Raw genomic sequence first — 18,485 nt, 5'->3', positions numbered from 1 at the left:
GCTTTGACCTTGGCCCAAAGAGATAAGAGTACGAAGACGACGACGATTCCGATAGAAATCTAGACTTTAGGCTCCTGTCGTTAAACATATACGATTGCTGCTAATAAAAGCATTGCAACTGTTCTAAAAAGTAGCACACTTTCGCGTATAACGATGATAAATGAATTCGCGATTCAATTTCAATTAACAACGCATTACCATAATTACGCGTTAATGCTTAACCGATAAATAAGTAAAGTTTATTTCAACTAAAATCGATCTAGATAAAACGGCAAAGTGAAGTAAGGACATCGAACAGTAAAATATCTAGGTCCGGGTGTAAGTGGCATCGGTAAGTAGAATCAGGTTGCATACGAATGTAGAGAGCGAACAGCAGGCACACTTATCGATGGCACTGTTCGATACTCGGTCGTGGCAGAAAGTTGTTTATACGGTATATTCTATGGATTTTCTCGCCGGTACGTTAGTGAATGGAACATCCTTATGGCAAAACGATCACGCGCGTTTACGTGCCGCGCGTATTCCTACTCGTACACGCTGCCTAATCCAGTGTACACTGGTTACTACAATAACACGTTTTAATTAAATCTGGCTTAATGACGTCTGGCTTGAAACAAATCACTCACACTTTGTACGCGCGATACCTTTCATCGATCTGACAGGCAACATTGAATATTCGATGTAAAGACGCGAAAGAAAGAAAAAGAAAAAAAGACAACGAGGGGCTGAGAAAGGGTAGAAAAAGCTAGCTACGTGGTCGTTACAGATCGATAAAAAGGTTTTTAAAAGTTACACGAACTACACCTTGTCCGTTGTAAACGGGCGCTGGAGCTGTTATCGCGAGGACGATCGCTTCGAACGACACACGATTACTTCCCGTAATTTGCGGCCGCCATTTATTTAACGCGAACGCTTTATAAACGGCGGGCGTATTACGCGAAGAAGCATCTTATTACGACAATATGTTGCTTGACGGACGACATCGGAGATAGATCCCTCCCGAATTGTCCTCGCTCACGGTAGACGGTAATAAATTTCGCTGATAATTGCGACGCTGCAGGCCGATTGCGGATAATAGAATTTATAAAAGCTCGTCGTCTCGTTAGATGGAATTAGAAAGTGGAATGACCACTTTTAGACACAACGCTACGCTCGTGTCGCAGGAACAATGAGACGTTATTGTCAGTCATTTTCGTTAATATACGCGTTAATGTCTGTCATTAACGCGGGTAGCGACCGTTTCGATTCTCGTCGTGGCGAATTTTTCAGGGGAAGACGTTCGATGGTACGGTAGTACCGTGGGCATAAATATTCATGACTTTGCGCAATACGTCGGGTATGAGTTTCGTTCGATGATGGCAACTAAGATACTAAGTATACATACGTGGTGTACGTTATTTCGCATCTGAACGAGCAAGATGAAACAATGAGCTTCCTTAACGACGGTGATTAAATCGAAAACGAGCTTTATTTGGACACGTTAAAAAGATAATTTTCCCGTTATTCTTCCCCCCCCCCCTCCCGCCATTTAACCTACGAGTTATGTTTCTTTCCGTAATTTTTTATTTTAATTTTTTTCGATAGTCGATATTCGAAAGACAAAAATTCTTTGTTCTATCGTCCGTTCGAAGATACAGCGTGCTTTAGTTTCGCGCAAGGTATGTATAAGCTATTCTGTATAAAGCTATTCTCAAACGATAGATGATAGATGGAAAAAGACCGCCGTGCTCGGTTGACAAAATCGTTGTATCCGCCAAGCTGTCGATCGACCGATCGAACCGCTCGAACTCGAAGCACACGCGTATCGCTGGTCTTACTACCGTCTAAACGCGGATCGCGACTACTCCACGTATTACGCAACTTGTGAGTCTCGCGCAGTCTTGAATATCATCGCGTCAATCTTCGCGGAGGCTGGTTCGCGTACCCTTTCCTCCAGTTATATTGGCCGTTCCACGGATCGCGATAAACTCCGCCAATAGCCGAAGACCAGTCGTCGTCGTGGCCGCGCGGTGGTTGATAATTTGCAGGCTTTACACTTCAATAAATTCGCGTATCTTATCGCATCGTTATGTTCTCGGCGCGGCACGGCCAGATAGAGAGGAAGAAGGCTGCAGGCAGCGCGGCGTTCCCCGAGTCAGCCGAGTCGAACGATCGTTCTCGCGCTGACAATGAATCCCATATTCTGTTTGGCCTGTCTTTAATGGCTCCGGCCGTCACATCGTAGCAAGTTCAACGATCGTTGGGCACCGTTACTTTTCTAGCCATGGCGACCGTGAGGGAAGAGGCCGTCGCGTAGCGCGGAGAACCGCGTTAGTCCGTGCAGGCTGCTGGATTTTTGGCTATTTTCGACTTCAAAGTCCCTCCACTTCCTCCAAGCCTTTCCTCTGGCCGGTCGTTTCGTTTCTCGTTTCGTGCGCGTGCACGGGAAGAAGAACACGCTCGTCTGGCTAATTTCAAATGCTTTATTTTCACGACCGGTTTATCGGCATTGACTGCCGCCGCTAACTGTATAACTTAGGAGTGGCCGATACGCGGCAACGTAGACGTCTCTATCCGGTGCACGCCGAAGGCACCTATGTATCCGCGGATGCAACGAAATCTTTCGTTCTAATACCACGTCGATATCGAGCGTGTAACGGACGAATCAACCTGGGTCTTGGTGTAATACGTTCGAGATACACGATGTCATGTACGTGTCTCGTAATGTCTGATAAAAGCAATCGTATACGCGAACAAATCGATGTCGGTGGACGAGTCGATGAGTCGTCGGACAAATCGGATCGTAAAACGAGTAAAATTGAAACCTTATTTCCATCGATTCGATTCGAAAGTTACACGTGTATTTAGACGCTAGCTTCTTCCTACGTGATTTTGGAAGAATCTCGTTGACCGACGATATAAAAATACCTTTCGCCACGCGAAGAATCGTGGAAAGTTTCGTTAAGTTAATCCATAGTTTCGTTAAGCGATCCGGTTAGAATTTTCGACGTGGCACAGCATGTTAGATTATTATTTCACGCAACGAACGATACATGACAAAAATGGTTTATTCGTAAAAATAAAAATTCGATCGCTTTCTCTTGTTTCCTCTCCTCCTCTCCCCCTCTCCCCGGCGTTTTCCGATTCTTCGTACGAATCGTTGTATTTGTTTTATCTCGCTTCATCTTCCGTTCCATAAAATTGTTCGTTTCGTACATCTTGATCCAATGGCTGGCGATATAGTAGCTATTTTGCGCGCAACAGTGGTTCTTGGAAATTGGAAACGAATAAAATTCACCGCTCTTCCTCTTCTTCTTCCATTCGATACAGCGAGGAAAGTTTGTCATTAACCTCGAGTATACCTAGTGCCATTTGTCACCGTGACATCTACGATGGCAAAGAGTTGACCGCGAGATAACGACGACGGGATGGTTTAATGACGAATAAAACGCTGAAATCCGTGTATTGAAAATTTCAGTGTACCCTTCTCGATACAAAATTCTAATAAAAATGTGTCATCTTCGCAAACTATATTCCATATATATGTCATCTAGTTCGCAAGTTTATAATGTTACGTTTCGCTATAGAATATGTGTGTTATACAGCGTCGTTACACGTATATTTGTCATCATCGTTTCTATCAATGAAACGTTTCAAATATAAAATTATATGGAACGCAAAATAGAAAATACGAGTCGACGAGTATGTAGTGCCTTTCTTTTCTTCTTAATCTTTGTACTTTCTCCTGTTTGCGGAAAATTTCTGAACAAATTATCCATTTCAGTATACATTTAAACTTTAATAGCAAAATATCTAAAGTCCATAGTTGTATGAATCGGATATATGCGCGTATCGTGAAAGATTTTGAAAACGAAATTTGACTTTGTTTCTTGTATGTAATCGTGTGTAATCGTGCGTAATCGTGCGTAATAGCGAAAAGACGTTTCCACGCAGCCGCTAATTAACCTTTCGCGCTCGAGAAGAAGAGGAGGAAACCTGTGAGAGCATCTCTATTTTCCAGGAGAGGAAAGAATTTAATTCGCGTCGGTTCAACCGCCGACAGAAAGGATTAGCAGAAGCATGGAAATATCAATAGCCCCGCGTCCGTCAATCGGTCGACGCGACGCACGTAATACTCGCGGCTCGGTCGGCCATTTCCGTGCGCGGTCGGTCGGTCTCGGCCGGTTAGCATTGTCCCGCGTTGTCAGTTTGCGGCAAGCAAGCATCGCGTCTATGTCGTGTGTTCCCGTTCGAGTAACCGGTCAGCGGGAAAATGTGACCGTTCAAAAAGTTGGCCGACCTGCCGTTGAAAATTCTCGTTCGCCTGTCACCGTTTCGAAGCGATCGAAAGAATCACGCGCGGTAAGTGGCGCATTGATGTGTACAGTGGTTCGAGTATCCGGTTCCACTCGTTCGTAGTGTGGTCGTATGTTCGCGCGGTGCTGTGACAGTGTTTTTGGTGTTTCTCGTGATCGTACGCGATTCGTTCGGATAATTTCCATCCTGTGGATCGTTTCCAACGACGAAAAACCGGTAACTTGTGCGGTCTTTCTCGATGTGAGATGTTTTAATCGGAAGAACTCGGAGCGACGTGTCGGTATGTCTTGGTGTACGTTGACTCCAGGTCGAAAGTCCTTGAACCCCAAGTTTTTCGGGCGTTTATCTTGATCGCGGCGACAGCGCTGGAGAGAAAAAAGCTCGCCGAGTTTTACGCTCGAAATATTCGGACGACGCCGCGACGCGACGTCCGCGGCTCGTCGTAACGCTTCGCTGCAGGTAACTGCCAATCGATGTACGTATTTCTGACGGACTGTTTGATCACGTGATGATCTTCCGAGGCATATCGAAACGCTGTGCAGTTTTAACGGCTATACTTGTCGTCGTGAAACAAAATCGATCGTAAAGTATCCTAGAAAATTAGCGGAATTCAACTAACGTTGCGTGTACAGGTTAGGAAATTAGTCTGTATTATTAAACGTATTATTAGATCGGAAACTACATTTATCGAAAGCATTTGCAATTCGATGAATCGAGGTTCGTTCTCCCCTATCGATCGATTATGACCTCGATTTTCACAGATTTCGAAGTATTCTCAAGACGAATAAACTTGGACTCATCGATAATCGTGTATTCATAATGTATACGCGCGTATATCAACGAAGAGAAAGAATATTTCGCAAAGTTAAACGCAAAAATGGATTCATCGACTCTTCGTCCATGAATAACGTTCGATTTTTCTACGATAGTTTACTCGTACATGTATACGCGAATGCATTGATACATACATACTCTGTTCTTTCTCTAACAAACTCCCTTTCTAAGAAGTAGGAAGTTTATCCATTCTTGTAAACAGAATAATTATACTGAACGTGTTTACGTTCGTGGCATAGCTGGCTTCGGCTCGATCAACTTTTCGTTATAGCATCTGAATATAAATACCATCGTCGCTAATGTAAAGTAAAGAAGATTAATACGATTTGCCAGTGATGAGAGGGGGGGGGCATCGAATAAAATTGACGCGTCGCTTTCTGCCGAGTAAATGGATCTCGCGAGGTTCCGCATAATTAAACGTAGCTGACCGTGGTCGAGTATCTACGTGAATGGTTATTTATATAAATGCTTTATTTCACCCGCGTGTTCGAATACCAACCGTTTTCAAATTTAAATCCTCGTTGCGATGGTATCCGGGGCAACCAGAGAACGTTTCCCTGTGACGGTTTTACCTTTTGAAGAAACGTTCGATTATTTGTTCCCTTTATAACATCGTGTAAGTCGTAGGATGTGTCTGCCGGTCTTTCTTAAAACTCTTTAGATTTAAAAGAGTTTCATCGACTTTATAATTATACAATTAAGCATACCTCCTCTACTCATAGGTGGTAAACAAGGTTAGGCACTTTCTCTTTGAAATTGAACGACAAAGAAACGAGATTGCATCTTATTTACGATAAGAAAACGTATGATTTATTAAAAGTATATAATAGCAATTTGAAACGACGAAATTGTATCGTTATTTTCTAATTTGAAATATTGGACGGTCGATAAATAAATGCAAGCTGTAAATTATTTTATTCGTATATCGATGGTTTCATCGTTTTCCTGTTCCTGAAATTAGTTGGTAAAGCGAGATAAGAAGAATAAAATAAATATAAATTCAAACAATTATCGCGTGTGTTTCTGTCTGCGAGCACATAGATGTATCTAATTACTTTGAAAATATTTATCAGACCATTAACGATGTGCAAATTGGGTAGAAATTGTAAAAATATATTAGTAACGAAGTAACGAAAATGTAATAAATGTCGATTCCGATGTTCGTTTTATTTCATAGAGTATGCAGTATGAAATAATTGTTCGTTCTGATCGATGCTTGGTCATTTGTTGCGCATTTTCACGTCGCCCTTCGCTCTTTGAGTATTTGTTCGTTCGCCTTTTTCGTATTATCAAATTTTTTGACGATTGATTACGCTCGAAGCATTGCTGTTTAACTCATTCTCAGTTATAACGGATATTGAAATGATCGAATCGGAATAATTTTTATATAAAAGTACCGTATTATTAGAATTAAATATGTCGGTATTAAACTCTTTATTCTCTTAAATTTTTTAAATATAGAATGCTAGTAAAAATATAATATAGATTTAAAGGAATATTATCGAAATAGTCGAATTCGGAACCTTTTAATCAATTTTAAATTAATTGATTTCAACTAATGGATTAAGCAAACTCAATGGCAGAATTCTTTCCTTCTTCTAATATATACACGTCTTACGTATTTACCGAAGGTTTAATCAAATTTATTCATGGAAAATTTCATTTCGCTCGTTATACTCTTATCGGTAGAAAAAGTAACGGGATGAAAGGATCGTCAGTTGCTTTGAATCGTGTACTCGACAATTACGTTTTGAGCTATCGAATAGAATCGTTTAATTTTGTTTAGTTCTGCGTAATAATCAGCACGCACGAGTACGTTAACAATTATTTCATCGTTTTATCGACCGAACGATAACATTCTCGGATACCTTCTTAAATTTTCCATCGCTTAGAAACGAAGTAGCGTAATTTTCACTTACAAATGGAAATTTTAATCGAAGGAGCCATAACACAACGATCCGTGTAATATATAGCGACGAAACTTCGATTGCAATTCATCGATTCGATTTTCAGCAGGTTGAACGTATTACACTCTCGCTGCACTATGAAAAGAAAAAGAAGATGCTTTCTCTAGTGATTGCTAGAGACTCGGCACGGATCGTCACTCTTAGCGAACGAAAGTTTATGACCGCGAAAAAAGTTCGGTTGCGCGTAATGGGTTTTCAAGGTAAGACAGATCGTAATAAGCCCTTGAAGCTCCGGGCGCTGGTCGTGCCATAAGATCGATGTTGCAAGAAACCTACGGGTCTGCGTGTTATGATTGTTAAGGTTTTATTCAGTCGTTATAGCATCGGTCGTTAGTGAACCCTTTATTTCAACTTCTCTGCGCGGAGTTACGATTTCGAATTCCTGTTTTCCGCGTCGCTTTCGCAGATATCTCGCGGCTAACTCTATCTATCGTTCAGCGTAAAGAAAAAACGCGCGCGCGCGCGAGAAATGAAGAGAGAGAGAGAGAGAGAGAGAGAGAGACAGAGGGAGAGGGGGGGGAGGAGAAATAAGGAGGAAAGACGCAAAGACCTTAGTAGGAGTCGTTTACTCTCCGTTGGAAAACCTTTGAGAAGCATCAATAATTTATAAGGTGGACTCTTGGAACGCGATCTCATCGTGGAAACTCTGCAAGACTCGACGAAATGAAGCGACTTGCTACCTACGAGGGAGGAACACGGGGCACCTTTGGCATTCCTCGACTTTTGATTCGTCGCCGTATAATCGTGCTCCGTTAGCAGCTTTTGATCCGTCGAGTTACTGAATTTCCAGGACCAAAGTCCCTTTAACCATAGAGACGAGGGATAGTGGAACCATGGGACCGGGAAATCGCGATGTCTGCTCCCTGAAATTCGTGCGAAGAGATAAGTTTCTGTTTTCGAACATCTGAGGACGGATTACACGGCTACTGGGTAGTTTGCGGTTGATCGTGGCGAACGTCGCGTCGTGTTTCCGTTTAGTTTCGATTCCGCGGGTGTTAACTGTTAAGTTATTAGGCAGCCGACGTAGACCGTGTTGGATTCACCGTGGATGTGTCTGTATTTGCCTGCGTATGTCGTTAGGAAGTTTGCGATTCTGTCTCGAATAGAGAAAGACTTTGTTACAGAAAGTGGAATGTATCTCTTTTGATAATTGGGTTGTTTCGAACTTTTTGCGATTCCTTGATCGCTTAAGATATCGCGTTTTATCATTCGGAGGTTACTTTTAGCTGTTACGGTAAAGTTAATTCGATCGAAGATTTAGATCAAGCGCGTGCTTCGTCCGATTAAGAACGTCTCGTTATTTATACACCTACGTAGTTTGGTATTAAAACTATCGAAAGTTAAAAATTATTATATATTATAAAAAATAGAGCATATAAAGCATCGATGGTTGACGTTGTAAACGTAATATTATTTTCGAAATTTTCGTGAAAAAATGTTGGAATAATCGGATCAATCATACGGTGTAAAAGCGAAAGAGTCTATAAACAAGCGTATGAGAACTCACACTGTCGAAATCGATTTCCCAAAATTCCCTGAACTCGAAACAAAGAGAACGGAGAAACGGCGATGGTCTTTGCACGGAACAAATTAGCCGACTTGGTCCGGTACACGTTTGACAAATCTTGGCTGTATCGCTGATTTAAAGAACCATTCTGTTGGGTTCGCCAGTCCCGACCGGCTTCCCTCTCAGCTGATTCGATCTCGTTTCTGGTCTCTCCTTTCCGTCTGTCCTCCTTCTTCCGTGTCGCTTCCTCCCTCTCTCTTTCCCGCGTACACGGCGTAACACATCGTCGTTGTCCGTTGTTACTGGCTTACCTTCTCCTCGGGGCATAGTCCGCATAACCGAGTTCCACGGCCAGATGGGGCGCGCGTTTCGCGCGAGCTAACGCGTTCCAGCGAATTTAAATCAACATTACGCTCGAACCGATACACGCCGATCGTCAACGAGCAATTAGGTAACGCAGGCAAATGTTTCGATCGCCTTCCGCGTTTCTTCTCCAACTGACCGAAACTTTTAGCGATTCGAATCACTCGCGCAATCTCTTGTTCCGAGGTTTTGCTCTCTGCCGACTTTATCGATTCCCCGATAACTTACGAGGCAATTACTTTCTTCTCGTTTGATTACTTGGAAAGTTGTTGGAAGGTTTTTATGCACTTCGTTAGCGAAGACTATGTTTCGGTGGGCGTTTGTGGACCGAGAGAGAGAGAGAGAGAGAGCGCGGAGCTTTGGAACGATAATCGGATTCGAATAGAAGGTAAAATGGATACTTGCACGTACTTGTACTTTTCCGCTAAGTCGTTTTTTAACTCGTGCCATGCGTAAATCAAAGTAGTAGCAGTAAAATAAAGTACCTCTGAATGGTAATAAACTTGATACGCGTAATTTTAATTAGTCGGTATCGCAATACGAAAGTACGGAACTAACTTTCGGTAAGAACGGTCGTGAATCGATGTTAGCTACCACGCGTAGTAGCCAGTCTATAATGTTAGTCGGATATGCGTATTCCTTATCGTTTGGAGTCCGCGAGGCGGAGGATCCGAGAGCGCTGAATTTGAATCGAGGCTCACCTCCACTCGTAAATCTGACATCGGAGCAAAAAACGGACGGAATGTGATCTTCGGCCGGCGCGCGAGCGCTTTCAAGCTCGTTATCAAGACGAGTGCACCTGGTATCCTTGTTCCTGCTGCGGATTCCCAGGAGGCCTCCATCCGATGTTTACGAGGGATCGTGGTTGTCGTAAGTAGGTACTCGGTCGTCCCTCTTTGCTCTCTTCCTCGACTGTTCCGTCTGGCTCTATGGCACGAGCAGGCGGCGATATGGTCCTCGTGGTAGCCGGAACGGATCCACTCGAGATCCTTTTCACGAGCTTCAGCCACGTACAAGTCTGCGACACTGCCTCGAAATGTCAGAGTTCGTATACGGATATACAGCGTGTTTCGTATCCTCCTAGCTACCTCTTCTTTCGACTAAGCTCTTTTTCGATTCCTCGCCTCGCCTCGGGATACAGATAGAAACGAGTCTTTGAAGGCGGCCGGTGATCTCTCGCATCGGCGACGAACGTCGTTGCTGACCGGATCGACGAGCAAGCGGGTCTAGTGTACGAGCCTAAATGGCACAATTAGTCGCGGTTCTTTCGCAGATTCGCTGCCTTTCATACGCGTTTCAGGCTTTTGGATGACTTTGGACGACTTTGGACGGCCTTGGTTGGCTGTTTTGTCTCGATACACGAGAAATTTTGCAGGAGAAAGAACAAGGAGTAGCAGCGACGCAACTTGAAAATATTCGACGATATCGTTATGGAAGCGATTCGCTTATAACCTATCGTTGTATAACCTAACTATCAGTTTACGTCGGTATACACGGCGTGTACGTGAGCGCGATCGCCGTCGCGCTAAATGCCAAATTACTTTTCTTCCGTGTGGGAAATTTCGGTGTTCGTGCCGACGGTCAATTTCTTTCTCACGGGATTGTCGGTCGTGTTCCTTTTGATCGTGTCGGTCGGCTGGAAAAGGCCCTGAAACGGAGGCGAAAAGAAAGACGGGCAAACGTACTGTGGTCCGTGGTCACGAAACGATTACAGGTTCGCCCGCCAACTTCGAACTCGGATGCGAACGACCTGTACGCTGGATCCTGCTTTCCCTTTTCCTTCCACCTTTCCCTCTCTCCTTCTTTCGCTCTTGTTTCGTCGTTGCCCGCGTACACACGCGACCACGCACACGTCACGCTTCTTCGGTATTCGCGAAACCAGTTCACGTGCCGTGATCTTCGGCGTGATCGCCGCGAACCGCGATCTCGATCTTTGCACGCGTTCCCGCGTCCGAGCTAATCGTTTTTGGCCGATCGATTCGTGCCTAAGTTGCTAGATCTCTTTTGCACGGAGATACGTGTATCGCGATACGCGTACGAGATACACCTCCGGCAATGAAACGTGGGAACATGCTCATCCATCTAATTTCGTAGCGTTGATAGATATCGATACGATAAATGTTGATCGTTTTGTCTTTAGTTGGCAATATTTCGTTCATTCAATTACACGTTCTCGAGCGGAGATTTCCTTCTCGCGAGAATATTACGTAGTTTTTACTTATCTTACTTACTTTACTTTACTTTACTTTAAAAAATAGAAAGTTAAAGATACTAATAATTTAACAACAAGAAAAAAGACGAGAGAAAAACGAACTTTCCTGTACCTCCTTTTATGTTTTACCGTATACTGTATATATATATACTCTATACCGTTGTAGCTTCCATGCGAACGACAAAATTCGTTTCCGTGCCTCGTATCGATGCGTGTGATTGCATTTTCTCCATAACGAGTAAACCTTATCGTAAAAATCGTTATTGTAAAAACAATTTTAAACGTTCGAGACACTATCGGATCTAGTTCGCGCGTTCTATCCAACGTAGCTTGTAAAATGCGCAGGAAAGATTTGGTCGGTTAAATTTCTCGACAAGAGAATCTGTTGAGAAAGAAAATCACATCTCATTGAAAATTTCCAATTGAAAATTTTAAACGTTCTTTCAACGCAACGGTCGCGGGAGCCAACAGCCGTGTGTATGGTAATAGATTTTCATGGTGCGAAGCTGCTTTGGTATGCAAGCTCCTCGCACACCGTTATCCTTTTTCATTGAAACTGGTTTTTTCGCTTTTGCATCCGTAGCGGCGGGCTCGGCTGGCACAGGAAGCGGACCATGTAAATATGTGTAAACAATTTATCGACGTAAGAGCATGCCACGTTGCTGTCGCGATATATCCCGTCCACGAACATCGAGTAATTAATGTCCTCTTGGCAGCTCGCGTTACGTTACTTTGCGAGGTCCGATGAAAAGCGAATCTTCGCGTTATGAAGATGAAACAGATCGATAGATTTCGATTTTAATTAAATTCGAATTTAATAAATATCGAAATTAACGATAATTTAACAATTCGTATAAAAAATCTTATTTCGAATCAAAAATATCGAAGCTGTACGAAAAAAGCTATACGATTATTCGTATAATGTAATGAAACGCGGTTAGAAGAATCGTTAACGAAATGTTACGCACGGAATATTATGCCTTTCTTTGTAAATTAGTTGGGTTTACCGAGCGAATTCTTGGAAGGAAATCATCGTTGTTATTTGAAAACGAGGTCGCCGCTTTCCGTAAATGTAGCTATTACCGATCGTTTTAATTTATTCCGTTCACTCGTGTCGTATTTTACGTTTTGGTCGCTTTGCTCAAATCTGTTCTCGTCAATTTTGTTCTCGAGCTAAAGAAAGCAAAATGCTCGGAGCTGCTTTGGCTCGTCCAGCCGACGAGAGTGCTTACTCGGTGTTGTTGGATAGGTCATAACTCTCGTTGACATGTCGCGCGGGGGATGGACCAAGAACAGGCAATTAATTACAAGCTCGCTTAATTAAAGAGGGTCTTTGCGTTTCAGACACGAGAGCTCCACTTTCAGAGCTGTGGCATCGCGAGTGCACTTGGTTCCCTCCTGTGTCACGGACGTAACTTTGATCCACTTTGTCCGTCTTTCTATACTTCTTTGAAAACACCGCTATTTTTAAAAACTTTTATTGTTGCGCCGTTCTTCAGAATCATTTTATCATCCACCGTTTCTGTCGAGAGAATCGTTTCGTCCACCCTTTCCCTAAGAAACGATCAAACGACCTAACTCCGCTTTGTAAATTTTACGTCACAGACGTTTCGATTATACTCTTGTACAGCCTCCTTCTCTCGAAACTCTTCGATCGATACGGTGATTAAAAAAAAGAAAGGAAAAAGAAATAAAAACGATGATTGTTACAGGCTACCGCTGTTATCGAGACAGCAATTTACAGCGACGGCAAAATTAATTTACGCGAACGGTGAAGCAGGTCTGTAATCGAAAGCGTTCTGGCAGTAACTATGCCGTGCAAATGGAATTTCGATATGCCTCGATTTACTTTCGACGCGTTTAAATCGCGTATCTCACGAGTCCGTGCCGTGACCATGTGCTTTCAGTTTCTGACTCGAAAGCAGACGCGCAACGGCACGCTGTGCTGCAACCAATGATGAATCAAATCGCTCACTGAAGTATCCAAAGTATCTCTCGAATCTGACGGTCGACTCGCGGAGCTACCTACGATCGAGTAGCGCATAAAGGAAGCGCTTGAACGCGTGTTCGTCGACGCTTTCGGCAAGAATCCTGGAGAAATGGCGTTGACACCGACACGTTGCCGTGGCGGAGGCGGCGAGAACCTTCCGGAAGACATCACGAACGAGGACGAGGTGGCAAATTCCGGTAATTTGGAGCCTCTGAGCGATTCCTGCGGCGAAAGCGACATGGAGGGCCTCGATCTCTCTCTGTTCGAGCCCCAGGTCGACACCAGTTCCTGGTGCGATTCACGGATACACGCAGGCACTCTTCATATCCTGGTCCATTACTGTGGTAAGCTCTGGTATTTTTCAACGCGCCACGTTTCGCGTTGAAGCCTCTTCCGCGCAAACAACCGAATGCGGTTCTTTGCGAGAAAATAAATTTTCCCCCGTCCAAAGTGTTTGGCACGTAGATAAGATTCGCGAAAACATTTTCTTTTGGGAGAAAATTGGTTTTGGCGAGTCGAGAATATTTGACAAGTAGAACTTTTTAGAGGAACGCCGATTTTACCCCGTCAAAAGCACTAGATCGGTAAGTCAAACTTTTCCTCTTTCTTCTTCCTTTTTTTCTTAGATAAATGATTTTTACGCGTGGCGAATATCTCCGTATGTAGAGAAAATGTCGTCGTTCGAGCAGCGTGGCCAGCGAATTATCCTTCAAAGGCAATCGGAAACGATAGCTCGAAATTGATTTGCGAATACGCTGTTGTACGTAGGTATTGCCAGCGACGGAATTGCCGAACGACTGTTACGGCGATCGGTACTACTCGATACTCGTTACAGGTATAACACGGTATCTGGCAGCTAGAAAACGAGAAGGCAGTGTTGGTCGCGACCTCACCTGCGAAACTAAGTACATGTACACTAGCGTATATGTCTGCGCGTTCGATGCACTTGCGCTATTATTTCTGGTCCGCGGGCCAACCGTAGCTATTAACATACAATGCCGGCTACGATACCGAGCCACTCGCACACGAATATTCCTCGAGCGTGATTTGCCAGCGCGAATTAATCTGCCGCGTTAAATGAAAATCCGAGGAAGAGAGTGGCACGTGTATCGTGAACGCGCGGCTGCGTGGGTGCCTCGCAGTCTGTGTAGGGAGTCAAACGCATCTGGAAGATGGGATACTACGGATACAGAAGAGATCTCGGAATTTTTTCGGGTTATGTAACGAGAATGTGGCTCGGATCTGACGAGATTGAACCACGCTAGCAAGGGGGATATTTGCGTTGCGAAACGTTTACATTTGTGTGTACGTTGGATGCGTGCAGGATGCTGAAACGGGTTGTGTTTGGTGTTGCGGCGCGTTTAGAATATCGCGAGTTTTGTTTCGATGAAGTCGTTAGTGAGATGACTTCTGGCGTAGATCGTTGGTACAGCGTTTTATCGTTTTGGAGTTGATTTGATGTTTTTCGTTTCTTTTTTTCTTTTTCCCCTTTTTATTATAGAAGTTACGTAGTAGTACTGCGTAGAATTGTACATAGGAGGTAGTTGGTTCAAAACGTAGCATCGAAAAGATAAAAATGGAGGAAAATGTCGTCGATTAAACAAACACGGATGCTTAGTTACCGGTTGCTCTTTCGTACCGACGAGATAATTCTCTCGCATTAGCCAACCGTAATTTGCGCGTTATTCGTATTTTCGTATCACTTCGCTACCGCATACCGGCACGACCGCGAAGAAAAACGAACGCTCGCGAGGATCGTAAGAACCAGGATCGGGAAAGAACGGTTCGGGTGATCGATTCTCGGTGGGGACCAATTAAATCGTGATTCAGCGTGGATGTAACATGTAGCACCGGCAGGAACGCTGCCCGCAGATATAATCTCTTCGATCGCAATAAATCGATGTAGGTAAATAAGTCGCGTCCTTTCTACCACGATCCGTCCTCCTTTCTCCTTTCATTACGCAGTTGCACGCGGAGAATTTTCTTCTCTACGCTTCTCTGTATACGTGCTTTATACGTGCTGTATACGCGCTCCAGGTATCAAGAGTGTAACGCAGGCTTCGCGAGTTGAGAACGAGTACGTAGTACGCGGTGGTAGTGTCCGTGCCGTGTAATCCAGTCGTTCGATCTGAGCGATCGCGTTTTATTTAAAGCCTTCGCTTCTTCGTAGAATCTGATCAATGGGAAAATCTCTGTTTACGTTTGACGAACGACGACGACTAGAAGCGAGAAGAGATCGATACTTTCTTGAATATTTCCCTGCTCGTGAAAGAGTTCGTAATACTATGTATGCGACAGCGGTCACAGTGGACGGTCAAGACGGGAAATCTCTTATGAATTGTGAAGGAGCAAGTGACGATGAGTTGAACGCTTTAAGAATAATTTTTAGGTTTCTTTAATCGATCGATCGTTAACGATAAAATTGTACAATTTATTTTGTTTTTATAACGCAATGCATGGTTATTGTTAATTCGTGACAGCTGAGTGGTTTTCGATCAAAGGCTTCGACATAATGATTTATAAAATTGATACCGGCTTCAAAATTCAACCGATTTATTATTCTGTCGTAACGAGAGTAGATAGAAATCAGTAAAGTTCCCCTTTATTTACTTTTCTAATTTTACCGCGTTATGTAAAGTTTTCTTAATGGTCTACTTTAGACCTGTTTATCTTTTAAGTTAATCTGTTGGCATTATTATCGTTATTACGAGTTTTTACGTAACGTTGAAACATTTTTATTATAAATACATTACAAATACGTTATAAATACACGTGCCTTTTTATTACGCGTTCGAAACGACGACTTCCAATTGTAACGTACGTATCGTCAGATATTTAAATTCACTTTCGTATTTTACTCTTATTTCGTACAGTCATCATGGAAAAGTTATTGTTTTGCGTGTTCGTGGATAGGACAAAATTGGAAAGATAAATCATAGACGATCGATTCGTCGAACTCCATTAACCGAGCTCGTATCACGATATTCAGAAACTTCGTTTCCAACGTGGCAGAAAGCGTTGCTCTCGTTATAAGTCTAGCTTCGCACCGAACGAAAAGGTCGATGTCGAGCTCGTTCGTGCGGGTAATTAAAAACGTCAGTGCGATAATTATAACGTCACCGTTGAGTGATTGCGATTTGTCTTCGCAAATGGGAAGAACCGATCCGAACCGACAATTCTTGATTGTCTCCGGAATAATTAGTAAACGCGATTTTAAACTTAAACTTGGGTGGACTTGGATAGGATAGAACGCAATTACAGTTTCAGTTACGAACCGTGAAATATTTTTATGTTAGTTCCCACGATTTGTTCTACTTTTAATAGAGTTGTTTGCTATAGTTTCATAGCATCGAAACGACACCAATATATATTAATTATTCGGTGTTGACCGAAACCCTCGAAATTGCAAACGTCTTTAAATAAGTGAACAGTTTTCGGTATAATAGACGAAATCGCGATTATCTTCCAAAGAAAAATAAATCTATGTCGACTTGTTACATCACGTTCTAAGATCGTATGAAAGCTACATGTCTGTAAAACAAGAATGTAATGTAATATAATAACGGATGTAACGTATACGATCGATCTATAGTTGACACAAACTTTAGACGTGAAATTAGAACGCTTCCTTTACGATAACTTATATAATACGTACTTTACGCATGACGTATCGAACGTATGACATCTCTAAGACGGTCTTGTGACTTGCAGAACTTTGAATTATGCCGACGATATTACGTACATAGATCGGAAACCAGTTCGAATGCCACGTAAACCGAGTAGCGTTTCACCAACACGGACGAACATTATCGCAAAGTCGTGTGTCTTATTTAACTACTCTCTTCGAGTCTGTATTTTCAGATCGGAGAAATAGCGACGACGTTCGCGTTGCTCCTCTTCGCGGTGGCAGATATCCGATATCGCATTATCCGTGATCTACCAATACTTGAAATAAATCGAACTGACCCAAATTCTTGGATTTAACAACTTTCTCGAGAATTTTCCACAAGCTCTGATTCGATCTTACATTTTCTTTTCCATTTCTCGTATCTATCACTCGATAGAAACTACAGGACAAGTACTCGTGATCGTTACATTTGCAAAAGGTTCGTATATTTTTATCATAGTTATTTTCCACCGAAAGAGGCGAATGAACTTGCGTATACCGAGCGTCGATGACCAATCCTCTCTGCCATTGCACCGAAATAACAAATGCTTCGGATAACGCAAAAGAGATTGTATACCTGTTGAAGTTGATGATCAATTTCAAGTGGAACGTACATTTAGATATGTACAGGTACACGTACACGTACACGTACACGTACGTGTGGTTTCAGATATACGAAGATATATGGTATGAGCGTGATGCGATATGTGGTATGCGTGTGATAATTGTAAGAGTGCGGTACAATGAAAGAGCGAGTGGATGAGTCAGTCAGTGTCAAAGAGTAAAGAGTAAAGAGCTAAAAACGATGGAGTAGCTGCCAAGAATTAAACTGTAACACCGGAATAATTTATCGTTAGATAAAGCGCAGGATTTCGCTCTCGTTTCAACACCGATTAAATTTTATTTAAAAGTTCGACTTCTAGCTTTCTAGGTAAAATTAGGTTTCTTGCTTTTTATATAAACGATCTCTCTACGTAAGTACAGAATGTTAAAAAAGAGAGTTTGCAAGTTACTTATATTCTCTAGGATAATAGATATTCTGGAATGGATATTTAAGCGCGTTGTATACGTCGCGGGTGTATGTGCGCAGCGAAGATAAAATCTATTGTTTTTCAAGTATGATCGTGCGCGGAAACAATTAGCACTCAGTCGTAATTGTGCAGTACCTGCGTGGAATAAAACCTTGTTATTTGTATTTTCAATACGTATACGTACGGTGGTTGGAAGGTGGCACGAATAATACTAATAATAATAACAACAACGTAATTGGTTAGCAAAAATTAAAAAAATAAAAAAAAAAAATAGTAAAAGTAAAAGTCACATTAAATCAACTAAATTTCATAGAACGAATCTGACATTCGAAAACGAGCGCTTTGTCAGCAACAGTATTCTCATTTTCCACGGCATATAAATATGCAAATATGAATATAACTGTTGCAATAATTATAAATTCTTTTTCAAGCATATCGCGATATTCGCAAAATGATACATTTCAATATCAAAGTTATTTGTATTTTCTCGCGATGTGACGTACATCGAGAAAGACAAATCGACATCTACGTAAAATTACTTACTGGATGACACAGCGGATCCGATAAGCGGAAAATCCTGATTCGATTATAGCGCGTTGCTCTTGTTTCGAGTATGAG

The 18,485-nt window shown here is 42.6% G+C and overlaps 1 protein-coding gene across 17 annotated transcripts in view; it reads left to right on the top strand.

Annotated features, from left to right (window-relative positions):
* LOC126916263 (ras GTPase-activating protein raskol) overlaps window positions 1-18,485 on the top strand; it is a 251,021-nt gene that overhangs the window by 67,716 nt on the left and 164,820 nt on the right. For 4 of the 17 annotated variants that reach the window (XM_050721855.1, XM_050721857.1, XM_050721856.1 and 1 more), the window contains exons 1-2: window positions 4,186-4,771; window positions 13,087-13,513. The exons of 6 other annotated variants lie outside the window; for them this stretch is intronic. In XM_050721855.1, coding sequence (XP_050577812.1) covers window positions 13,279-13,513 — 235 coding nt within the window. In that variant the 5' untranslated portion in view covers window positions 4,186-4,771; window positions 13,087-13,278. Of the gene's footprint in view, window positions 1-4,185; window positions 4,772-13,086; window positions 13,514-18,485 lie in introns of those variants that run through there. 7 more of the 17 variants (XM_050721865.1, XM_050721862.1, XM_050721860.1 and 4 more) reach the window with 4 other exon arrangements.

Source organism: Bombus affinis, chromosome 5 (genome assembly GCF_024516045.1).
Source record: "Bombus affinis isolate iyBomAffi1 chromosome 5, iyBomAffi1.2, whole genome shotgun sequence".
Lineage (NCBI taxonomy): Eukaryota > Metazoa > Arthropoda > Insecta > Hymenoptera > Apidae > Bombus > Bombus affinis.
This window is presented reverse-complemented; position numbering and strand designations above follow the sequence as displayed.